Source organism: Cajanus cajan, chromosome 11, assembly GCF_000230855.2.
Source record: "Cajanus cajan strain Asha chromosome 11, NIPB_CcT2T_4, whole genome shotgun sequence".
Taxonomy (NCBI): Eukaryota; Viridiplantae; Streptophyta; class Magnoliopsida; order Fabales; family Fabaceae; genus Cajanus; species Cajanus cajan.
Genome location: NC_138527.1, coordinates 34,994,138 through 35,020,142, shown reverse-complemented (window position 1 = coordinate 35,020,142; position 26,005 = coordinate 34,994,138). Strand labels below are relative to the sequence as shown.

At 30.2% G+C, this 26,005-nt stretch overlaps 2 protein-coding genes across 2 annotated transcripts; one reads left to right on the top strand and one right to left on the bottom strand.

The window, feature by feature from the left end:
* Positions 1 to 3,865: 3,865 nt before the first annotated feature.
* On the top strand, positions 3,866 to 16,475 carry HGL1 (heteroglycan glucosidase 1). The gene is made up of 23 exons (XM_020380606.3): positions 3,866 to 4,252; positions 4,589 to 4,871; positions 5,029 to 5,097; positions 5,179 to 5,316; positions 5,400 to 5,517; positions 6,042 to 6,124; positions 7,045 to 7,140; positions 7,444 to 7,612; positions 7,705 to 7,847; positions 7,969 to 8,055; positions 8,278 to 8,463; positions 9,591 to 9,758; positions 10,408 to 10,528; positions 10,648 to 10,717; positions 11,493 to 11,580; positions 11,700 to 11,820; positions 12,019 to 12,212; positions 12,350 to 12,458; positions 12,947 to 13,102; positions 13,255 to 13,357; positions 13,519 to 13,692; positions 14,712 to 14,857; positions 16,164 to 16,475. Exons 1-23 carry the CDS (start codon positions 4,104 to 4,106, stop codon positions 16,355 to 16,357), a joined length of 3,165 nt encoding a protein of 1,054 aa, XP_020236195.1. The 5' UTR covers positions 3,866 to 4,103; the 3' UTR covers positions 16,358 to 16,475.
* An 877-nt stretch (positions 16,476 to 17,352) lies between these two features.
* Positions 17,353 to 20,706, bottom strand: LOC109815807 (ubiquinol oxidase 1, mitochondrial). The gene is made up of 4 exons (XM_020380607.3): positions 20,326 to 20,706; positions 20,081 to 20,209; positions 17,778 to 18,266; positions 17,353 to 17,691 (listed from the first exon to the last, which is right to left on the bottom strand). The coding sequence occupies exons 1-4, from the start codon at positions 20,605 to 20,607 to the stop codon at positions 17,632 to 17,634; spliced, it is 960 nt and encodes a 319-aa protein (XP_020236196.1). The 5' UTR covers positions 20,608 to 20,706; the 3' UTR covers positions 17,353 to 17,631.
* Positions 20,707 to 26,005: the final 5,299 nt, after the last annotated feature.

Sequence of the window (26,005 nt, the reverse complement as noted above, 5' to 3'; positions counted from 1 at the left end):
CATAATAATTTTAGAGTTAATCACCTATATATTGTCAGTGTAAAGTTTTTTTACACTGACAACCAATCATATTTTTTAATAGTATCATGTCATTTGCTTATTTAATGAACTAAAAATAAAAAAATTATTTAAAAGATATGATTGGTTGCTAGTGTAAAAAACTTTACACTGGCAGTGTATGGATGATTAACTCATATTTTTATACTGATTCATCTACGTCTAGTTCTTGATCAAGTTCTAGCATCTTTTACAAAAATACAAATATTCTTTCACAAACGCCTCTAACTTAACCTAAATGTTATTTGACTTGTTTTTTAAGCAACTAATCAAGTATTATTTGAACTTCAACAATCAAGTATTTTTTTATAATCAAACTTTTTCAAGTTCAAAATATAACACAAAGTTCAAGCTGATAAATCATTTATTGTTTCATCTTACTATTAAGATGTGATATAACATACAATTTTTTTTTACAAATAAATGAATGTGATTTTTTATAATTATTTTATCTTCTTTCTAAATCTTCAAATTTCTTTATATATGTGCTTCATGAATATGACTAATGTAAATCCTTTAGCATTTTTTACATGTTTGCTTCATCTATCTTTGTGAAAAAAGGTGTCCATTTGAGCACTAAATTTTTTCACCAAATGATCGTTTCTTATCTGATTAAGGGACCTTTTTGGTTTCAAAAGAAATGAACTATTGTGTTAATCATTAATGACTTTTTATGCGATTTCACATGCTTTGAGAGTACCAAATAAACTTTTTATTTTTTTCAATTTGTTAAAGAATATCATAGACAAATATAATTTAGTTATCAAACATCATAAATGATAGATATTAAATATTTTTTCCTTATAAGCAATGTAATTTATTTAAGAGACTGGATATCAGATGTAACCCTAAATCTTATATATATTAAATATTTTTATTTTATAGATAATGTGATTCATCTAAGAGATTGAATGTCAAATATAACTAATTATTTATTCTAATTCGTCCTATAATATGATTTAAAAAAAAATTATCTAAAAAATGTATAAGTTCGCTATCATAAAAACTTATTAAATGAAAAATTAATAAGTTTTTTTAATAATTTAAAAATGTGTTTAAAAGAATGAGTTAATATAATTTCTCATTTTTATATATTTTGTTGTCCAAAATTATGGGGGAAAAAAAGTAAAGAGTAAAAGCGTTAGCAAAACAATTTTTTTTAATCAATTAACGTTAGGTAATCGTTACAAAGAAATTATGTTTGTATAGCAACAAATTTTCAAAGAAATAAAGAGAGAAGAAAAAAGTTTTAAAGTAAAAACAAAATATCGATGATACTTAAAAAATCATTGAAATCATTTAAACGAATAACTTTTATTATACGTATATTTTATTTTAAATTCACAAGTTGAAAAGATATATATGATTTTAAATTAGAATACATTACATTTGTACCAAAAAAAAAAATAGAATACATTCTAATTGTAATTATTTTAATTATATTAATGATAAAAAAATAAATAAGAAACATTATATATTTTTCTAATGTCATTAGACAACTTGACCATCTTATCTGTCATCGAGTTATCACTTACACCGACTTAAATTGTTATTTTTATTACCAAAAATATTTTTATAAATGTAAATATCCAAAATAATATTTGATCGAATGTTGGATTGTTTGAGCACATAATAGTCATTGATTTCATACTTAGGTTTCACATTTTCTTTATATTTTAAAGATTAAGAAATATACAACTTTGGCCTACAACTCTTTAAACAAATATACATCTTTCATATTTGCTTTAAGCTCAACCTTCTATCATTAGTGTAGTCTCGTGAGCCATATTTTTAAGTGGCATTCATATTTTTTTAGGTGTATATTTTTTACTATTTTTTTATCATCAACCTCAACTCTCATAAATGACGAGACAAATTGTACTTCGTCAAATCTATCATCAGAATCATGCATTCCTTAAGTCATTCCCTCTTCAATTTCATCAAATTATATTTCATTCTAACCTTCTTACTTGTATAACTATCAACTTCACTACTATTATTTTCATCCTTATTCATTATTAATACATTATTAATACAATGAATGTAATGACCTTGGAATATCCTTCTATGTTCAAATAACTTCCCCATGGATATTCACTTCATACATGTTCTTTAAAGCAAATTCACTAATCTTTATAGCATTATTGTCTATTAGTATCCTTTTATAATCACTAGTAGATAGGAAAGTAAAAAATATTTTCACTCACATATTAACAAATGGATAGAAAATAAATATTATAAATAATTACCTATAAATAATGTATGAATATTTTTTATACTCACATATTAATAAGTTAAATACGGATATCATAGTATCAATGTTCGAGAAAACATGCTAATATTTAATTACATAATTACATATTAATCTTACTTAAACTTGTGAGAATAAAATATTTTAACAATTAAATATAGTTTTTAAATTGAAAATTTTTTATTAATAAAATAATGTATAATATTTAAATAATTTTAATCTTGACTTTAAATTGAATGAGAAGTTGATAATTAAAAATTTACAAGAAAGTATAAAAAAAAAGTTGAATGAGAAAAGGTAGTGAAAATTGAATGAGAAGTATGTGCGTGCGTGCGTGCGTGCGTGCGTGCGTGCGTGCGTGCGTGCGTGTGTGTGTGTGAAAAAATTGAATGAGAAGTATATATATATATATATATACATATATATATATATATATGTATATATCTGTGTATGTGTGTGTGTGTCTGTTTCTTTGTGTGTGTGTGAGTTGTCTAAAATTTTTGTATGCAAAAAACACTTTATCACCTTTTTTTATGAAATATTTATGTACATGAAAAATTATATCATTTTTTGTATTAATATTTTTCATGAGTAGAATGATAGATTGGGGATGTTACCCTCATCACTACTTGACAATGAGTCAATAACATGCTGAAATTTTTTATACTAAATATCAATGTTTATTTAGTGGTTAGTCGAACTTCAGCAATGCTTAGTTTAACCCATAATTTTACTTGTTGAATTATGGATTATAAAAAATTCATTAGAAAAATTTTACCTTTGACGTCTAGGAATATTCTTTAGTAAGTATACCCCATTAAAATAAGATTTTATACATTAATATTCGCATTGGTGTAAATGACTAAATTATTTTCCCCTTCCATTACCATCATATAATATATTACTACCGTTCTTCAATATAAGACTCAATTATTTAATTTACTAAGTTAAAAGAAATAATTAATTTAATTAATAATAATAAATTTGTCTTATTTATAATTTTTTTAAAATTACCTTTATACTGGTTTTCTTTTCTAATTAATATTCATATATCTTATAACTAATTAGAGTATATATCCCATATTATTTAGCTCTCATAATTAATATTATATTTTACTATTTATCTCTCTTAATTAATATTATATTTTTCCTCATTATGAGAGCATACATTAATTAAGAGTATCTTAGTATAAAAATAATTAATAAATTAATTAAATTTTATATAAAAGAACTAAAAATTCTTCTAAATTAGATTTTATAAATAAAAAAAAATCCCAACTCCTTATACATGTTAAGCACTTAACTGTATTTTGCACGTGCCATGATTGAAAAACTCATATGTGACACTCAATAAGAGAGAAAGAAAAAATTGAATTATTAAATTAATAAAAAATGGAAATAGGAAAGAGAAATAATTTTTTAATGGGCAACCTGAGGTAGTTTTATCTTTATTGTGGTAGTCCAAAACATTTTTTTCACTGAACCTATTCATGTCACCGTCTTCCTGTACATATACATAACCCCATCTAGCCACCAAAAATTTCCTTCATAAATGACATGTGAGAATTCGAGGGTGCTCTTTGGACATCGGAATTGGACGGAGGAAAAAACAAAGAGAAGCGTATAAAGCTCTATCAGTCTAATGAATCCATTTTCAGCAGATAACGCTACCACCTAATATCTGTCCGAATCGAATTTATTCTTCCACTCTCAAGTATAAATAGCGTATCGAATAATAATATAATAATTAAAAAGTAAAAAGATGACATAAATAGAAACTTAAAAGCACCACGCAATGATCGAAGAAGCACTAGTGTTGTGTAGCTGTTTCAGCTTCACCAAAGTTGGTGTCGTTCAATCACCATCGTCGGTGTTCCTTTCTCCACTTCACCATCGTCGTCTTCTTCGGAACGCGCCGTTTTCATCTCCGATTACCGCTCCCAGGTTCCGTCCTTCTTTCGCTCTTCCGCGTCACACTGCAATTCCTCTTTGCAATGCCAGCCTTGTCTTTAGTTCTCGCGTGTTTCTTCAGTCCGCAATCGGAGTTTGGATTGTGGAATTTCGTGTAGCTTTTTAGTCAACGTTACGTGATTCCTTTGAATTGCGAAAGAGAACTAAATAACTAACTCGTTCATGCTAATTGTTCGTTGAATTTTTCTGAATTTCGTTTCATGTCAGTGAAAGTGTTTTCATGGTTATTTTTTATTTTGATTATTGAATTGGAAAACGACTGTATTGAACACTTGCATGGTTGTGACTGGTGCAATTTTTGTTCTGCAGAAGAAAGGAGTTTCGTGAGAAGCTTGTGTCCAAAATGGCTAACTATGAGGGACAAACGGTTGCCAGTGGTAGTGAAGTCAGATCAGGGAATATGATTTATCGGCCTATTTTGGAAGATGGAGTGTTCCGTTTTGATTGTTCTGGAAATGATAGGGATGCAGCGTATCCCAGTATTTCTTTTGTGAATAGCAGGGATAGAGACACACCTATCACTACTAACAAAGTTCCTTTATATACCCCAACGTTTGAGTGCCTTTTAGAGCAGCAGGTTGTCAAACTTGAGGTCAGTTAGCTTCTAGCATCAGATCTTTTAGTTGTCATCTTACAAATGTTGATTATCTTTTAACTTACAGGGTGTTTGTTTATTATCTTTTTTTCCTGGCATAATTTGCCGCTAATGCCATTTCCCTGAAAATTGTTTGGATTTGTTTTTCAACCAGCTGCCTGTGGGTTCCTCCCTTTACGGTACTGGAGAAGCTAGTGGAGAGCTTGAGAGGACAGGCAAAAGAGTAAGTCAATCTTGTGGAATTTTACGTTTTATAAAGATTTACTTATTATCTGGGTAGTCATCAGTTAAATTTCATTTGCAGGTGTTCACATGGAACACGGATGCATGGGGTTATGGACCTGGAACTACATCCTTGTACCAGTCACATCCATGGGTGTTAGCTGTTCTTCCAAATGGTGAGGTGCTAGGAATCCTTGCCGACACTACAAGGCGCTGTGAGGTGCTGTAATATTTGGCTCTTTGTCATCTATAACTTAAAGAGACATTTATGCTGTTATATTAATTTGTTTTGTTAATAAACAGATTGATCTGAGGAAAGAATCAACAATACAGTTTGTCTCTGCATCCTCATATCCTGTCATTACATTTGGTCCTTTTGCTTCGCCCACAAAAGTGTTGATATCTCTATCAAAAGCAATTGGTAATTTTCTAATAAAAAATTTCAATTATAATTATGTAGCTACATGGAAATTATGCTTCTTCATTTTTGTTGAGGGATTCAACATAAGAACATTTTATGCAATTATTTTGTTTGAAGAAACTGAAGCCTGTTATTATTTATTAAGAGTAATTCATATATATAGAAGAACCTAGTAACTATTGTTGACCCACACAAAATATGGTTTCATACGTGTTATGTGTGTGCATACGTATTTCTAATACATATAGTATGCTTTTATTATATTAGGAGTTAATGAAATTTATGTCTGAAATGAAGACATTATCGATAATCTTCAAATTGAGAAAGCATACAATGTGAGTTTACTATTATATTCTATGTTGGATCTGGTTACCTATAATATATGTATAAGATTCAAGAAGAGATCCTTTTCAAATTAAAATTTCATGCAAGTATCTGGATGTGAACATTATTCTGTTCAACACTTTCCAGCTTTATCATTTTATTTAAAAATTTGTCTTCACAGATTATTTTTTTTTGGCCAGGAACTGTATTTATGCCCCCAAAATGGTCATTAGGCTATCACCAATGTCGTTGGAGTTATTTATCTGACCAGAGAGTTCTGGAGGTACATGGTGTTTTCTCAGTGGTGATGAATTGCTGGGATTAGTTGCATTCACATGTGTAGAAAACTTGAGCTGGAGATTCTGAATATGACATGTGTTCCGAGTTCTGACTGTTTTTGCTGTTGTCTTTTTGCCTTTACTATTTTCTCGGTTAAGAAAAAATGAAACCCTTTTAAGTTCTATTTGGTGTACCTGTATTTTAATATGTAAGATGTCTGGGTTTTTTGGCCAAGATGGTAGCATGCCTATACTTGGCGTCATCCAAGATACTCCCTCCATCCTATAGTAATTACAGTTTTAACATTTGGAAAATGTCCCAAAATGAATGATATTCTCACTTGTAAAATTAATTATATTTTTTCTTATTTGCCTCTTTAAAAATTATTCAACCACCACAATTAAAAGTAATGCATTTATTAAGAAGGTGGATTATTTTAGTATAAGTGTATAGAAATATGATACATTTATTATTTTCCTTAATCTATTTGAGAAACCTTAATCTGTAGTTATTGTGGGACGGAGAGAGTAATATTTAATAGAAGAATGTGGCAGGAAATCAAATTTCTTCATTATTGGCATACCTTTTTATAGATATGGGAATCCAAGATGCCTAGGAATCTTAAGCATATAAACACAGTTTAGATAAGGCATTTGTAATTGAATATGAAAATCTGTATGTACAGCAAATTATAAACGTTACACCATACTGGGAATCTTTAATAACTTTCAGCTTGCATACTAAATTTGGGTTTCCAAATTTTTCTTGCGTACTAGATAAATTATGTTTATATGTAGACATTCAAAATACCTAAGAATTTAGAAATTCTGCATGGCTATCAACTTAGTTTTGTATATTCTTTATTGGTTGTTAATTATTCAGAAGCATGTTTTGCCTTGACTTGTTGTCAATTAAAATTTGCAGGTTGCAAAAACATTCCGGAAAAAGTGCATACCTTGTGACGTGATATGGATGGATATCGACTACATGGATGGTTTTCGTTGTTTCACCTTTGACAAGGCATGTTATTTTACCCCTGGAAAATGATCAGTAACCAATTTAACAGTATCACAGTTATGATTTTAGATCTTTCTTATTTATCACACGAATTGCTTTAGTGTTTAGTACATGTATCCTGTGTCTCATAAATTAAAGTGAAGTATTGCATAGTTTGTATAGTATAATTTCTTTAATTGGCTTACATTAGTTGTTCAACCTACACCGTTAATTTATAAAATGCTTAGTTAACTTTTGGGTTTTTCATTTGAATGTCTATACCAATAACTTTTTGTTTAGAAAAGTAAGTATCGTGATATCTTTCAGGAGCGTTTTCGAGATCCCAAGTCTTTAGTGACAGATCTGCATTATAATGGTTTTAAAGCTATTTGGATGCTTGATCCTGGAATCAAGCAGGAAGAGGGTTATTTTATATATGATAGTGGTTCTAAAAATGATGTTTGGGTCCAAAAGGCAGATGGAACTCCTTATGTTGGTAATGTTTTCTTTAACATGAATATTTCTGCCCTTCATTCACGCTTTCTTCTGTCTTTTGTCTGATGTACTTTCATGTTTATACTTTCGCAGGGGAGGTGTGGCCTGGGCCATGTGTCTTCCCTGACTACACACAGTCAAAAGTTCGTGCATGGTGGGCAAATTTAGTTAAAGATTTCATTTCCAATGGTGTTGATGGTATATGGAATGATATGAACGAACCAGCTATCTTTAAGGTAATTCAAATCTCATTGGTTTCTTTTCTTTGATAGTATGAAACATTATTTGATTCAAATCTTACTATTTGTGACTTTTTATTTGTTCCATTTCTACCTTTTTTACCCATTTCTTTTCCAGGTTGTAACAAAAACAATGCCTGAGAGCAATGTTCATAGAGGAGATGATGAACTTGGAGGTCGTCAGAATCATTATTTCTATCATAATGTAATATACTTCCCCTCTATGATTTTAGAGTCCAATGTTATACTACCATAAGCATGCTGACAATATATATGAGTGGGAAGCACTTCAATTATATAATTAGATAATGTCTGCATCTTGATTCTGAGAATCTGATGTTAGTGTTGAGTTTGGCTTTATCAAGTGTTTTGATGCCTTACCATGTAGTTATGAAGTTTTGTCAATTATTTTGACTGTTCATTATAGGTATATGGTCTACTGATGGCAAGATCAACCTATGAAGGCATGAGACTAGCTAATGAAAAGAAGCGTCCTTTTGTTCTCACTAGAGCTGGATTTTCTGGCAGCCAAAGGTATGCTGCAACATGGACCGGAGATAATCTTTCTACCTGGGAGCATCTTCATATGAGTATCTCCATGGTACTTCAGCTGGTAAGATTCTTAATTGCATGGATGCTAGTTCCCTTGAGTAACATTGTTATTTGATGCTGTTTTCACACCATTAACTCATGCAGTTTTTCGTGAAGCAATTCTGGACACACAGTATATATCTAGCTAGATATAAGTTGTTTTAACAAATTGTTGTTAGCTTAATTCTTGGAACTTCAGTCTCCCAAATGATGGTACTTATAGTTGGTGTTACATTATATACTGTCATGGACTATCCTTCCAAGTCTTCTTTGAGTTGTGATGTGATTTATTCTTTATGATGCTTCTCTCTCTAGAGTCTGGACCTATATATAAGAAGAAAAAAAACATAATTTCACACAAATAAAAAAAGTTAGTTGAATTTATTTAATATTCACAATTTCGTATAAAACATACACTACATTTTATAAAATATCTTTAACCACATTTATTATAGATTTATAGATAGTGCTCTCATTTATTGTGTGGGAGTATTTTGGAATGATAACACTAAATATAATTGAATTGGTCAAAATTTACTTATATTTAAGTTCAAAAAATTTAAGCACTTTTTGCTTATATATATGCCCAAAGGAAGTATTGGCATTGGATTTTTTCTAAATTTCATTTCGAGAACTCTGTGGTGAGAGTGAGATTCTTTTTTGATTCTCTCATTGGTTGCTGGTTTTTGTCATAATTTTTTGAAAATGTAATTCAATTCCAGAAAAATTAAGAAGTTATCGTCCACTATAATCTACTTTTTTTTGTCTTTTTCAAATTTAAACATAAAGCTTGAGTGAAAGGAAAAATAATAATAGTTTTGAATGAATTAGAAGGCTGCGTATACAGTACAATATATAGGCAATTTGTTAGAGATGTAATATAGACCATTCACGTTCACCTAATAGCTTTTGCTTTTGGGATTTTTGGTTCATGGCATGGTATCAGGGTCTCTATGACCAAGTGGTATAGAGTTCAATCCTTGCTGCCTCAATTCTTCTAATAAAAAAAATGAATTTTTACAAAGATAGGTGAACTTGTGCTGTTGTGCACTGTCCACACTCTTGAGTCTAAAAAGGGCTGTTGCGATTGTTAGTTCACTACAAAAATTAATCACTTTGAATATAATATTTTACTTTCCTTGTGTACAGGGACTTAGTGGTCAGCCGCTTTCAGGTCCTGATATTGGTGGATTTGCTGGAAATGCAACACCTAGACTTTTTGGAAGGTGGATGGGTGTAGCTTCCTTGTTTCCCTTTTGCCGAGGGCATTCTGAAGCTGGCACCACTGACCATGAACCTTGGTCTTTTGGTGAAGAGGTTAGTTTGTCTGTCGTATAAAATCAATATTCTTGTGGTTTCCAATTTGTTATATGATGGTCATTATCTAGATACAGTAGATTGTAAGTTGAAATTTCTTGTCATAAACAATTTTAAGTTAATGAGAATAAAAAAGTACATAATCTCACATATATTTTCATTTCATGCTTTAAGTTCTGGTAGTGCACATTTGTTATTAACTTTTCTGTGTTTACTTTCTAATTTTTTCCGTGGCAATTTCCCCCTGTAATGGAACCTGACACCTGTTGGATATATATATTTTTAAATTTTAATTTATTCAATATATCTAGCACATACAAAAAATACTGGGCTCATTCTGATGTACTATTTTTAAGAGCATTTATGGTTGTAATCTGCTACTGGCCTAGTCAGGATTTTATTCTTGTAATGACAATTTGTTATTAGTGTTTGCTAGCACCTTCGGACTATATTATGCGTGACTAGAATATTTCTTTATTAGAAAAGCCTTTAATTCTTTTCTAGGAAAACCTAGCACTGTCTAATAAAGGCTAAGGACACATTTTTGGGATGAATGAGAGTATGGGACAATTTGCAGCCCTTGTAATTCTCACATTATGAAATGGTGTTCTGTAATTTGAGCATCACTAACTTCAGATCTGACTTTTAGTGTGAAGAAGTTTGTCGATTAGCACTGAAGAGACGCTACCGCCTGATCCCACTTATTTACACTCTTTTTTATTTTGCCCATACAAGGGGCTTTCCAGTGGCAACCCCTACTTTCTTTGCTGGTGGGTTCATGTTCTGTTTACTACTTCAAGTGTCTTTGGTTTTATTATGATATTTGAGCTTTTTTTTAAATACATCGCGATTTTTATTAGTTTATTTATTTTTCTTTTGTAATTTGCAGATCCAAAAGATCCTAGCCTGAGGAAGCTTGAAAATTCATTTTTGCTTGGTCCAGTCTTGGTGTATGCAAGGTTTTTCTACTTTACTTGTCTATTATCAATGTAGATAATGCTGCTATTTCTGTTGGAGATGCCTTTATAGAAAATAGGCTGGTTTTCCTTATGCTTTTATGCATGTTGGCTGCAAATCTGAAGGGAGAATGATAGAAAAAAAAAGTTACATTTTTCTTTTCCATTTGGTAAAACAATATCAAATCTGATCAATGCTCATGGTAAATCCCGTTACGTTCATCCTTCAATTTTTTAGTAAGCAGAAAACAATAAATTCAAATATGGATACAGTAATGATTCTATTTAATACAAGATAAACTAAAATAAGTGATTGTAATTTAAAGCCCAGCTTATCTATCTTTGTTGAGACTTGATATATGTTTGTCCGTTTATGGATTTAACTACTGGATTCTACTACTTGTGTTTGTGTGTGCGTTTCTTGTAATATAAGTTTAGTCCTCATTCCACCTGTATCTGACCTTGTCCATTTTTCACTATAGATGTAAATCTTAGAATGTGTAATATTTTCTCAGGGATGGATTCAAAAGAGTGGGGGGCGGGGGGGGGGGGGGGGAGGCTCGACCTTGATTCTTTGGGAAAACATTTTATGATGAAATATATTTATTATAATAAAAATGTGATTATAATGAGAGATTGATTAGAAATAGTTGATAGTGTTGTAGATCCGTCACTGGCTTTGTTGTCTAATTATACTTGGAAGTTTGATAGAAAGCTGTATCACACATGTTGCTGTACTATATTTGCTGATTTAACATGTTATTTGTATCTTGATCAGCACCTTACCTAGACAGGGGTTGGACAAATTGGAGATTACTTTGCCTAAGGGGATATGGTTGAATTTTGATTTCAATGATACACATCCGGTACTTTTTTTTCCCTTTTCTTTTTGCTTGCATTTTGTGTTTGCAATATTTTTTTTTTTTCTGTCACCAAAAAAATTGATTTTATTTCATTTATTTTTGTTCTGTCTGGGGCATGTCAGGATTTGCCAGCTTTATACTTGAAAGGTGGTTCAATTATTCCTGTGGGACCCCCTCTTCAGCATGTCGGAGAAGCTAATCCATCAGATGACTTGACTCTTCTTGTGGCTTTAGATGAATCTGGTAAGTCAATGCATTCAATTTCCCATTGGCATGCGAGTGCTGCTATCTTGATAAAGTTTGTACTCTACAGATTACATCTTGCTCTTAAAGGCTGTATAAATAAGATAAGGGTTTAAGCTTTGTACTCTACAGATTACATCTTGTTAATAAGTGTTTAATTTAAGCTTTTTACCCAAGCACACCCTTAATCATTGACAGGGAAAGCTGAAGGTGTTGTATTTGAGGATGATGGTGATGGATATGAATTCACAAAAGGCAATTATTTGTTAACACATTATGTGGCTGAACTTAAATCATCAGTTGTTACTGTGAGTGTACACAAAACTGAAGGATCATGGAAAAGACCTAATCGCCACCTGCATATTCAATTATTGCTGGGTGGGGGTGCAATGGTATGTGATTTTTCTATGATATGAAATTATGAAGAATTTGAAACTTCCGTATAGAAAGAAACTGAAAAATTGTGCTTGATTCTATCTTTAACTGTGTGTTTGATCTTAATATTTATATAGTTAGGCTTTGTAAACAGCTTGATACATGGGGAACTGATGGAGATGTTCTGCAACTAATTTTGCCTTCGGAAGAGGAGGTGTTGAAGCTAGTATCTACCAGTGAGAAGCAATACAAGGACCGTTTGGGTATGTGCTTGTTCAAATCTTTTACCCTGTTGGTTTATGAATATAATTTATATGATATTTATGCTTTCTTGAATCTTGACTATTGTTTTTCCTGCCGATGCTATGTTTTATTATGTACTAGTATTTTTTAGTTTGATTATCTCTTGCAGGCAATCCTGCTTTAAGATGTATGTTATTTTTTAAAAGCTATTTCTTGGTTTGGATATTCACCTCTCTATTTCTATGCCGTTGTTTCCTTGTCTTCATTATGTACGGGTTATTTTGAATATTTTCCCTCTGTTGAGAATTGAGATTCTTGCATGGATTTTAGTTTTCCCTCCCTGTTCATCAGAAGAGTGGAGGCTAACCACTAGTTTTGTTCTGTAAATTATGTTCTATTTTACATCTGAATTGTATCTAAAATGCATTCATGGATCCAAAAATTTAAAAACGCCAATTCTATATGAAGGTATGCTACTTTCTTCTGATATATATTCATTTTTTGATAGAAAACACCACTCCAATTCCTGACGGAGAAGAGGTTTCTGGACCCAAGGGAACAGAGCTTTTAAAAACTCCCATTGAACTGAAAAGTGGTGAGTGGAATCTTAAAATTGTTCCCTGGATTGGGGGTAGAATCATCTCCATGACACACATTCCTTCAGGTATGTTGATCATCTTTAGCAATTTATTTAATTTTCTTTAAATACTCAGAAATGTATAAGTAGCTTCTGTTTTTCCTTCGCTGTATTGATGAAATAACTTATATTGTTTGTAATATGCATTATATTCATAATAATAAACAATCTGTTTTCAGGAACACAATGGCTCCATAGCAGGATTGAGATCCATGGGTATGAGGAGTATAGTGGTATGGAGTATCGTTCTGCTGGGTGTTCTGAGGAATACTCTGTTATTGAGTAAGTTTTCTTTGTATATCATGCATCATTGGGGAAATTTTATTGGCAGAGTCACCAAGGGCAATTTGATCCTTGTATTTACTGAGCATGTTATCTATTTTTGCCTCACTCCACTTTCCTTTTGGTACTCAACATGTATTTTGTGGCATTTTTTTTTTCAGTCGAGAACTTCAGCATGCTGGGGAGGAGGAATCTGTGGTATTAGAGGGTGATATTGGTGGAGGATTGGTTCTTCAACGGCAAATCTATGTTCCAAAGAATGTTGCCAATATCTTCCAGATAGACTCTAGTATAGTAGCCCGCAGTGTTGGCGCTGGTTCTGGAGGGTTCTCAAGGTTATATCTGAAGCTTCCCCCTCCTGTATCCTTACAATATTAGCATTATATCTCCTATGTGATAATATTAAAGATAGAGTTAATTTCATCTTTGGGGATGGGGGATTTCAAGCTCTGATTGGGTAAATAAAGTGACTGGCACTTCTTTTGCTATAGCAGGAACAGTTTCATGAATTATTGATCCATAAAGAAGAGTATGATAAAACCTTTGCTTGGATCAGGGGGCTTAAAAGCGTGTTTGGTTACTCAGTGCCTCTAATTTGAGCTTCAAAATGAATTGGACACATTTTTGAAATGTTTGGCTGTCAAGAACAACATTAGTTTTGGTCTCAGTTGTTAATCTAAAAGAAGCAGTATTTATTTTTGTTTTTCAATTTGGCAGATTTTACAAATTGGTTGAATAAAAATACAATTTATTTGCTGTTTGACAAATTCACACTCAGTAATTTTGCTTAACCATATTTGAACAAGTTATTCTTTCAAAATTACTTTTGGGTGAATGTTCCCCCAACACATTATTCATTCAAAATGTCATGAACCAACTATCCCAAAAGGTTGAGCTCTATGGTGAACATATGTGAATAGATTTTTAATATATTTTTAACATGTTACCTCACAAGAACCTTTGGGCTTGAAGTATGGATAATGCATAGGCCTACTAGCCTTGTGCTGAAATTAAGCCTTTTTATTAGGAGAATGGGGATAGCAAGGATTGAGCTCTTATCTATTGGGGTTCATAAAGGCTTTGATATCATGTCATGAACCAACAATCCAAAAGCTGAAGTTGTTAGAAGTCACATGAATGTTTTTATATTATATTTCTAAGAAAATATATGTTAATTGATTGTTCATCAATCATCTGAACCCAAAAGACTATTTTATTTGTCTGGCTTTTTTGTATTTATTATATCGTGCTTGAGGATTCTAGTGGAAAGTTTAGATGTTAATGAAGAATATATTCTTGTCTGTTGCCTATTCAGATCTCTGATTCCTACTTTGCTTCCATGTGTGTTCTGTAGGTTGGTTTGCTTGAGAGTTCACCCATCATTCACTCTTTTGCACCCATCTGAATCTTTTGTTTCATTTACTTCAATCGATGGATCCACACATGAGGTCTTTCCTGATGGTGGGGAGCAATGCTTCGAAGGAAACCTCATTCCTAATGGTAATGGTCATTTTATCTTTTTCCTCACTCATCATTGCTACCCATATGAAATGTCGGAACTTATACTAGGATGAATAAATAAGTATGCTAAAAGAATGAATCAGGCATAGGGTGTAACCAGGTCAAACACTTGAAGTTTAGGTTTGTATTGTCTTGTGAAAAAGAGGTTGCTCATGCTTGACTCATTTATTTAAAGGAGCCAAATTTAAAGCTTGGGTTCAGCTTGGTTAAAAATTCCGAAGCTTGATCTTACTAATATAGTTTTTTTAACATATACCTTCATGTTAAAAAGTAAAATTAGGTTAATATTTACTATAAAATATGAAATTAATCAATCAAACTGTTCAATCATTTGATGTTATCTTTATGATCATCTATATCAAATTTCACATTAATTGGTTGGTGTGTTATTTAATAATGAGCATTTATTTATATTTTAAATATATATAATATATCTGTCAAAATAAAATAATATGGTGAAGTAGCAATTGATTTTTGTTTTGCATGAAATCTTATATACTTGATTTACTTTATAAGAACTTTCAATTGAGTAATTGATTAGTTCCATATTGTAGAAAAAAGTTACTAATCCTAAAGGTTTGACATCTAGTGTCAATGATTTTGGTCTCTCCATACTTTAAGCATTTGTTTTCAGGTCATATAGTTTCAAAACTACTAAGAATTGGTCCTAGCATAGGGACCAAAACCAAAATTTAACGTGATAGCAGGGGCCAATTCTTAAGTGGTTTTGAAATTATAAGGACTCGACCAAATTTTTATAGGATAGGGACTAAAATCAAAATTGGAAAAAAATAATAGGAACTAAACATGTTTTTTTACTGACTTTTTACTATGTAATTAATATTTTTGAGTTTTATTATTTCATTTGTTAAAATTGTATTTATAACGGGGTTTCAGTTTAGAATGTGATGACAGCCTTCAGACTGACTTCTCTTTGAGAGTTTGAGAGACACTTACTGAAGATGTTTATTCATACAAGGAAGAATCATCAATTATCTTTGAAATTTTACCCCATAAGAAACCTACCATGAGCAAATCTATAAGCAGTTGGTGACATGTTTTTCTTTCATATCCCATCTTTCCCTACTCTCCCCCACCCAGTAATTTTTTTTTCCAACATCCATTTTAGAAACTGATGTTACTATTGGTGGCTGGCTGCCTAAGAATTTAAGTTTTATTAACTGTTTTCAAATTGTTATTGAAATTTATTTTTATGTTAATGTTCTGAATCTGGATAACAGATTATGGTGTTCCCTATAAAATTTTAATTGTTATTTCATTTCAGGTGAGTGGAGGCTCATTGACAAATGCCTTGGCTTGGCACTGGTCAACCGATTTAACGTTAGTGAGGTATTCAAGTGTCTTGTTCATTGGGATAGTGGAACTGTCAACCTGGAGCTTTGGTCCGAAAGTAGGCCTGTTTCAAAGCAATCCCCTCTCAGAATTTCCCATCAGTACGAGGTTATAAGAATTCCATAATAATTTGAAAGCTAGTCATTACACAAGGTTTCTAGAATGTTGGAAACAGTGGAGTAGTGCTGCTACAAAACATGCACGTAAAAACAATGCATCTATATTTCAGTGGTTTCCTTTTTAACCTGAATGCCTGTTGTTTCGTCGGACTTTAAGCCCATTAGAATCGTTTTCTTTAACGGGCTAATTAATGGTTGCCATATTTTTGATGTCCAAAACTAAAAGAAAAAAGATAGAAAAAAATATGTAACACTTTGTTTGGATGAGATGATCGGATCAGGTTTCCCTGCAGTCAAAAAGCTACTGCAGAGTCCTACAATTATCACCGAAAGGTGTTTAATTACTGAATAAGTAAATCATCATGTATTTTGTACATCGTTGTTTACTTATCCGGGGCCAATAGATGGTTTATCAGACGAAGCACTGCATCATTTTGACGCATAAGCGACTTAGCATATATATGGAATCCGTGTCTGGTAGTTAGTTGGGAGAGGAAAGGGATTCACATAAATATTTTAGATGTTCAAAGGAAGAGAGGGAGAGGGACTGTGACTTGGCAACAAATTGATTCACTTACCACGGACCATAAAATTCTGCATGCTGCTACCCCTTCTAATTCTATTCCTATTCTATTCCTTTTTTTTTTCAATAGGTTAGAAGTTGTTTCCCGAGCTAAAGATTTTTATTCACAATTGAATGAATGTTTTCTAAAAAACTGAATACTTGATAATATTCATCTAAATACGGCTAAGTATCTTCTTAGAGCTGCGGAGGAGAGAAAAATACTACTGGCCATGCCAACAAATTCCGCAACACGGACTGAAGCTTTTTTCTCTATCACACACGCCATCCTCACCCTGGTGCCATAATTATGATGCTTTAGCAAGACTCTAATTATATTATGCAGATTTCAACAATGCTTTCGGCTCCTTGATCTCCAAGAATGTGAAATCCAAGAAGAAATAAAAAACCATTTCAAAAAGAGTAAATGAAGGAATTAGTAAGCAAAATATACCACCGAGCTCTCGGAGATATCATATAACTCCACTTGTACCTTAAAGCGTTTGTACAGTAGAATTACAAATTACTCCATACAGTATGACTTTGAACAAATAAAGACAATACCGCACTATTTACAATGGCATCATTAAACAAAAGAAATAAACAACTTTATATAGTCAGTTACAAGCAATTTTATTTATTCTGTAGCCAAAACGACATTAGAATTTGTGTCTTGAATTTTGTCACCCCAACATCATAAGAGTTGGAAAATTTGATGTCTAGTGATAACCAATTGGAGCAGCAGCATCTCTCAACTCTCGTCCTTGGTAGTGTATGTCCTGCAGTTCATTACATTAAAATACCATTAGTATTCTTTTTAAGTCATTTAACTAAGCAAAAGGAATATATAAGGTTAATTAATTACCGATGCAAAGTGGTTGACATCACGATGATGTGCCTCATCAGCTCTGACAACCATGACAACATCCCTTAAAGTAGAATCCGGTGGGAGCTGCCAATAGTCAATGGCAATGGCTGGAGCAGGCACATTTTCTATGTTGCCCTTGTCCAGCTCCTTGAGGAACTCTGTGTAGGAGTGTATTGCCTCCTCCTCAAGGTAACCAACCATTCGGTGGGCAAATTTAGGTGAGAGCAAATACCCCAAGAAGTATGCATTGAAGAAAACACCTTGCACTGTTATGACTAGAGCACGCTCATACCACTTGGGCTTTGCCACTTCCATGAACGTCATCAGGTGCATCCGCTCGTTCTCTGCTTCTTCTAGCAGTGCTTTGATCCACCCACCACTGTGCTCAAATCTTCTCAGGGATTTGCAGTGCAGTAGCATGCCTCCTACCATCCCAGGAACTGCTGCCACTGTCTCTAGCATCATCGCTCGGCATCCATATCGTCTCTGTTACATTCACACAACATAATTATTAAGACAAAAAGCTTAAAACATCGCGTATAGAATATAAATTCCATCAAAGGGTGAGCAAGTACTACAACAAATGCGAGTTATTTTTTTGTTTTCAAAATTGAGGGTGGAAATGTGGAAATGGACTTTTCATAAATTCATATAGTTGTTCATACAAATGTCACGTGAATTTTATTATTAAGAACATACTATACTTGAAAGACAATATTGATTGCTGATGGTATTATATGACTAACTACATACAAGTTTAAGCATTTTATCTTTGTTTTTTTTATCCTAAAATGAGAAAATGAGTTAGATTATACGCTAATAAACATGACAACTGATTTTTATATATTGTTGAGACTAACAACAGAGGCTTACTCAAAGGATTAAGTGCCACGGGATCTCCCTGTAGAGCGTTGTTCACAGAGTGAGATTTTAGTGGCTTTAGGAGAAATCCAAACACGCGTCCATGAAGAGAATAAGAGTTAAATCTGAATCTTTGACATCTTGTATATATCAACCCAGGTCAGCAACATGACAATCATTTTATTCTTAAGAAGATTATTATTATTTTATGGTGTTTGGTGTTGGAGATCCACGTTGACTTGATGTCATCAAAATAGGACAAGTGGAAACTCAAAAACAAAAAACAATCGAGTAGCCAAACAAAATTGGATCATTTTCTTTTCATGAGATACTTATCCCAACATACCTTATTAACCTGCTAACCAAACCACATGCAAACATCATATGTAGTCAGTCATGTACAATGCATGATATTTATTTTAAGAAAAAAACAAAAAAGACACCTAGCAAGATTCCCAAAAACTATAAAATACTAAGCCGGTAGGTATATGATAGTGTTTAGTATTTATGACCACCAAAATAATGAAAATAAAAATAAAGACAAAAGAAAACCATCAGCCGAACCATAATGTTATACAAATTAATCAATTTATTTTAAAAGTCAATTTATTGAGGAACTAAATTAATACGAAATAGTTTTCTCTCTCTATATAAATAATAATAATAATATTTGATGGTTTCTTTTTCAACAGTATATTTAAGAATTTTTCTCTAATGAAAATGTCTTATTATATCTTTCTACCTGTCCTTTTCTCATCTTTATTTTAATTTTTAATACTTACATGATATAAATTATTTATCGTAAGTTTAAAATTTAAAACATTATATATAAAAATATTTATTTATTATAAATTTTGATTATAATATAATTTATATATTTAAACTATTTATTTTTTTAAAAAAATTAATTATATAAAATAATCATTTATCTTACGCATTAACATTAAAATTTGTAACTTCAAAACACAGATCAGGTAAAATCAAAATTACGCAAAATAGCCAACAATATTCTTTAAATTTGTAAAAAAAAGGCTCAAAAGCCTCAAAACAATCATATAATGAACTAGTATAGGGGAGTTTAGATAAATTACCTAAGTTCTATCCTCATTTAATCATTGTAAAACAAAAAGGAAAAGCAATCATACACTAATTCTGTTTGAAAAAGAAAATGAATCAAAATTACCTAGGAAGAAAAAGTCAAAAGAATAGAAATATATACCCTCCTAGAAAAAAAAAAGGAATATAATGAGCATATACCGTATTCTTTAGGTAATAGAAGAGAGATAAAAAAAACAAAACAAAAAACTAATGTAGTACGATGGAAAGATCAGAAGTTGCAAAAAAGAGAGTAAAACATTATAAATATTATTGTTACTGCATATTATTATATAGTTAATAAATTTATGTTGGAAAAGTTAATAAAGATGCATCCAAAATACCTGGAAGAAGACATCGGTGGGATATCTAAGAGCTTTGACAGTCCAAAACGCCATTTTGTCAAGAAAGGTGACTGGCGCATGATGCTTCTTCAGATCAATCGAAACATCTGCTTTGTATGTCTCCCATGGCTTCACAAGTACAAACACAATTAATTAATCTCCAAAACAACATGCATGCATGATATATATATATATATATATATATATATATATATATATATGCATGACGTATGATATATACATACCCTAAAACAATTCCATTTCCATTCTGTGCCATCAGGTTTCGTGATCTTAGAGGCTTCAATGCCCCAATAACTGGCTATTCCCTTTTCCTCTTTCTTCCCATCAGCAGCAGCAGCAGCAGAAGAAGAAGAATCAACCTTCTTCTCTTTCTCTGAGAAAGCCAAAGTACTCTCACTCCTCACACCATAACTCCATTTCTTAAGAGCTCCAACTTCGGCGCTTAAGCCCTTGGCAGCCAACAGTGCACGGTTGCTGCCACCGCGGCTCAGCATCATCATCATCATCAAAGCAAGTTTCAAGAAAATGACTTTTTGATCGGTTGTGGAAGAAGAGGGGTCTAAGGAGGGTCTATATATATAGTTATGACTAAGAAGAGTTCTATGGTTAAGTATGAGACACCAAGGCCAAGGAATATAACGTTAATAACGTTTCACGTTTGGTGGCTATTAGTTGGCATGAATTTTCCAGAACACTGTTATTGACATTTTTCTATACATTAATTCTGCTTTTAGCTTCCACTTCAACATATTTTCATATATACATTTTAAAAACCTAAAAACAATAATAGTTTTGAGTTTAATGATTATATATTTTGTAAATATTTACGTCATGAACTAATAAAAAACATTTTTTAAATAATTATTATAAAAATTAATAAATATATATTATAATTTATGGTTAGATAATAGTGTAATTATTGTGTATAACATTTTTTTATTTGTATATTGTTAACTTTAATAATTGTATTAACATTTTGTTAATTTAAGTAATATTAGATTCAATTATTTTAAATAATATTTTAAATTTAATAAATATTTGATACTAATAATATAATTAAAAAAATTCTTAGCTGTTAATGCAGCATATCTGTATTTTATAACAGACATCATTTATTATTAATGTATAATAGTAGTTGGTTATTTCTTGGGGAGCAAGTAGAAATGTAGAATGAAATATGAATCTCTTCAAAAGAAAAACAATAAAAGGAGTTTCGTGTCGTTCAAGTCAAGTCAAATTGTATGGCCCACATTTGCGGAACATGTTGGGAGAAATATCTTTTGCATACAAACCGACTTAAGAGTAAGAAAGGAAAGATCAAGTATATAAAATAAGATAGACTATATAGTTGATATTTGATAGTATTTTAAATAATTTTAAGTTTAAAAAATTGAATTCAATATATTTTTTAAAATAATGAGTTTATGTTATGTTATAAGTTATCTAGACTCGATTTAATATTAATTACTTATTCTATTAAAAGGTATGATATTTCTGACTTAATAAATATTATTTTAACTAATGGTATAATATATATATATATATATATATATATATTAATTTCATTTGTTTTAATATATATATATATATAAATTTAAAATTAACAATGTATATGCATAATTCTAAAATCAATATATCATAACAATAAATTAAATTGATTTATTTTTGTTCTAAATATGATCTTAATTGAGTCAATTTTGAATCAATAAAATTAATCAACTTTATCAAATACCAAATTTGACTCCTTGAATCGAAAAAGAAAGTAAGTAAATTTGTACAAGCCATTTCACGAAACACTTTTAATATAGAATATTGGTGTGAGATACCTGCACTTGTATTATTTTATACTAGCTGTATTTTTATTTTTTTAAATAAAATGATATGTATGTTAGTCTTAGATAATTAGGTTATTATTATATTGATGACCAACATACATAAAATTGTGAAGAATAGTTGTAACTTTTTAATAAATTAAAAAGAAACAAGAAAAGAAGGGGAAAAAGTGGTTTATATACAAATGTCACCGGAGGTTAAATAAAAATTGAGAATATGCAATTAAAGGGTATTTAAAAAAAATATAGGGATTTTTTATTTTAATATTTTCGAGTATTTTCCCTCCCCAAATTATTTTCAGATCTACCCTTCTTGTATCCGAAGAGAAGTTGGCTCAGCGAAATCTGACTTCTCAACCGATTATATTTTCACTTTGCATTAAATAACTTTTACTTATAATAAAATAGAGTATTTTTTAAAAAAAAATTATTTTTGTTTCTATAAAAAAAAATTTGTTTCATTTTAGTCTTGGTCATTAGGTTGAAACAAAAATTTTTTACAGGAACGAATTGAATTTTTTTTAAAGGAACTAAAATAAAGAATTCCTTATTTTACATAGACAAAAATAAGTCTTTTATTTTTTTTTACTGTTGAGAAGTTAGGTCTTTTAAACTCCATTTTTCAACTTTTTCTAATCAATATTAAATGTTTGATTAAATTAGTTAAGTCAATATATTAATTTGATAATGAGTTAGATTAATTAAGTTTTTCTTTTTAAAATATAAACATAATTATATTTAAAAATATCTATTATAATTAATTTAAAATGAATATTACTGGGAGAAAAATAGGAAAAACCAACTAATTTAATTAATTTGTTCATTATGTGTGTTCATTAGGTTTAATTAACCCAACTAATATACAAGTTTATTTCAAGTAATTTAAATAAAGATTACATAAATTACAATACAAAAATTTATTTAGGCTATCTTGAAGGTCAATTTCAATGCGATTGCATATCGATTGAAAACAATCATAAGATTTTTTTTTTCACATTTGTGGATTATTTGTGACACACCTTTTAATCATCATGTTGTGCTCAATAATTTATGTGATACACTGATTTTCTATACACGTTAAAAACATTTTTCTGTTGTCGCAAACAATTTAGCTAAACTACATTAGGTTGTTTGGACTAATGAAATTATTGGCAAGTTTTATGTATGTTTCCTTAATGTTGAATTTATGGACTTTGCAAGATTGATGGCTAAATGTTCTTAACATATTATTTTTCATCCCATCTTCGAGTCTAATGCTATTTTTGAATATAATCAAACCAATTTGCTACCTCTTGACTCTCTAAACGTAGTATGTTCTTGTAACAGTTGAACGTTGATTCATTTAAGACATATCATATTCTAAGAAACTAAGAATTAGAAAGCAAAAGTAGTCAATGTTATTATAAATCAAATATAAACAAAAATTAATTGTAATTTTACATGAATGTGGTAGTGGTACTTGTACTAACAACTAATTTTCAAATAGGAACATTCTTAAATGTTCTCATTAAAATTAATTAACACAAATATTTTTTTTGACATAAACAAATAATTAATAATTGGTTGAATTTTTTTATTTTTTCTATTATAGTTATGTATATAATATTTAGTTGAATTAATTACAATAAATAATTTAATCATAACTATGTTTATCTTTTTAAATTAAGCATAATTAGCTCATTTAATTAATACATTAATTTTTTTTAGACAAACAAACTTATTGTATTTCATTCATAATAGTTTTAGCAATACAACTAGGTAGATAAAACTATAGAAGCGAGCAAAGTAATTAATTTATTTAATTAAACAATCAATATTAACAAAAAATAAAAAAAAAAATCCATTGAAAAGTCAAGTTTGAGAGACCTAATTTCTCAACAATTCAAAAGATTAAAAAAAAAAACTTGTGAAGAAGTTGGATCTCCTAAACTCAGCTTCTCACCAAATATAGCAAAAGGGGCAAATCCAAAAATGAATTAAGGGGGAAGACGGGCACATTAAAAAAAAAAAAAGGTTTTCAAAATAAAAAATCAAATACAGTAGAAACTCTTTAAATTAATACTCGGTAAATTAATAAACTCTCTAAAATAATAAATTTATCCAGTCCCGACTTGGGCCAATATAAAAAATTGAAAAACTCGATAAAATAATAAGATAATAATTTTTCGGGAAATCCCTTTATAATTTTCGGTCCCAAGAAAATCATAAATTAATAATTCATAGAAACTGATTAGCTTTCAAATGAATTTTTCCCTCAAGCCATCTCTACAAGTCTTTTTGTGTGCTTGCAGGATTATCTCTCTTATACTCACACAACTCTTTACGTATTTGATCTGACATAGTTGATTTTACAACACCTTTTAGATGAGAAGCCATCTTGTGAGATATGGTTTGAATACTCTAACACATTCATGTAATTTATATATGCCAAACTTGCTTAAGAATACATTGAATACATTTGTTCCTCTTGTTTACATTTACTGTACTTTAAAAGTCATTATTGATTTCCAATGCATATATACTTCAAAAGTCATTACGTATTGATTTTCAATGCATATGTACTTCAAAAGTTACTAATTTACGTTGAGTCCTAAAGTTCGCTGCAATGTAATTCTAAGAGGCATAAATTAATTTGTCTTTTTATTTGGTATGTACAGTATAATTACTTAAAAACTCTTTAAATTAATAATTATTAATTTATCGATAAATTAATAACTCTCTAAATTAATAAATTTCTCCGGTCCTGACATTATTAATTTAAAGAGTTTCTACTGTAAATAAGAGGAACAATTATACAAACATGAAGAAATAGAGATTGAATAATAAAAAATATATATACAATTAAGGATAATTTAATCTAAAGAAATTATAAACCGAAATTTCCAATCAACTTATTTTTGTTATAGATAATTTATGGAGAGAGGTCAAATTACATTAACTGATTATCAATTTGAAATATTGCATATATTATAAAGAGAAAAAAATTCCAATGAAGCAAAGAGAAGTTTACATTACCAGATGTTATCTTATTTATATCCATAAACAAGAGGATACTAAAACTTTTAACAGCATTTTGTTTCCATTTTTGTAAGATAATTTTAACCTCAAGCACGTGTAAATATATTAATTATCTTTATTTCTTTTTTACACTTTTTTCTTTCATTTCTACAACTTTTCACTTTTATGATTATGTTTTAGAGTTAATCACTTATATATTGTCAGTGTAAAGTCTTTTTACACTAATAACCAATCATATCTTTTACTAGTACCATGTTAGTTGCTTATTTAATAAAATAATAATAAAATAAGCAATTTTAAAAGATATGATTAATTGTCAGTGTAAAATTTTTTATACTAATAGTGTATAGATGATTAATTCTACGTTCTTTCACTCACTACTCACACAATAATCACCTTACTCTTTTATTTTTTATTTTAAAAAATTAAAAACACATGGTACCTCTTTCCCTTAGTCTTAATAATAATACAAAGTGAGGGCAGAGGAGACATTTAAAAAAAGAAAAACGCAAAACAAAAGAGAACCTTGAAACCCTCGAGATTCAAGTGCCACGTTTTAAAAGAATATACGAAGTTAATTTAATGTATTAAATATTCTAAAGTGAATAAAAAATTATAAATGAGCATTAACTTCACAAAAAGAAAAGATACAAAAATATAAATTTAATTTTAATACATTATTAAAGTAAAAAAAAAAAAAAAAAAAAAAAAAAAAAAAAAAAAAACAGTGATTTGCATAGTTAGTATTTGCACAATGAGACAAATCACTTGAGAAATGAAATTAGCAGAAGTTATGAAAAATAAAAAAATCAAAGACAAAAATCACATTGATTCCAGCTGAGAAATGTGTTTAGGAATCAAATCATATAGAGTCAACTGTTCGTACTAATAATAACAGCAACAATTGAACTTGTAGCATTAATTTGCTTTTGGCAATATAGCCATCCAATCAGAGAGACTCCTTAGTCTTTACTCTGAGAAATGCTGACAAAATAATGTGTCCAATAATTCAACACTTGGACCAAAAGAGTTCCATAAAAGAATCCGACCTATA

What these genes read in the sequence shown, in the direction of transcription:
- HGL1 (XM_020380606.3), top strand. Translation starts at nt 4,104, where the DNA reads ATGATCGAAGAAGCACTAGTGTTGTGTAGCTGTTTCAGCTTCACCAAA. An exon ending in TCTCCATGGTACTTCAGCTG is followed by an intron (nt 8,464 to 9,590) that starts GTAAGATTCTTA and finishes CCTTGTGTACAG; the next exon opens with GGACTTAGTGGTCAGCCGCT. An exon ending in CTTGGTCTTTTGGTGAAGAG is followed by an intron (nt 9,759 to 10,407) that starts GTTAGTTTGTCT and finishes TCTGACTTTTAG; the next exon opens with TGTGAAGAAGTTTGTCGATT.
- LOC109815807 (XM_020380607.3), bottom strand. Translation starts at nt 20,607, where the DNA reads ATGATGATGATGATGCTGAGCCGCGGTGGCAGCAACCGTGCACTGTTG. An exon ending in CCACCGATGTCTTCTTCCAG is followed by an intron (nt 18,267 to 20,080) that starts GTATTTTGGATG and finishes TGAATGTAACAG; the next exon opens with AGACGATATGGATGCCGAGC. An exon ending in ATGTCAACCACTTTGCATCG is followed by an intron (nt 17,692 to 17,777) that starts GTAATTAATTAA and finishes AATGAACTGCAG; the next exon opens with GACATACACTACCAAGGACG.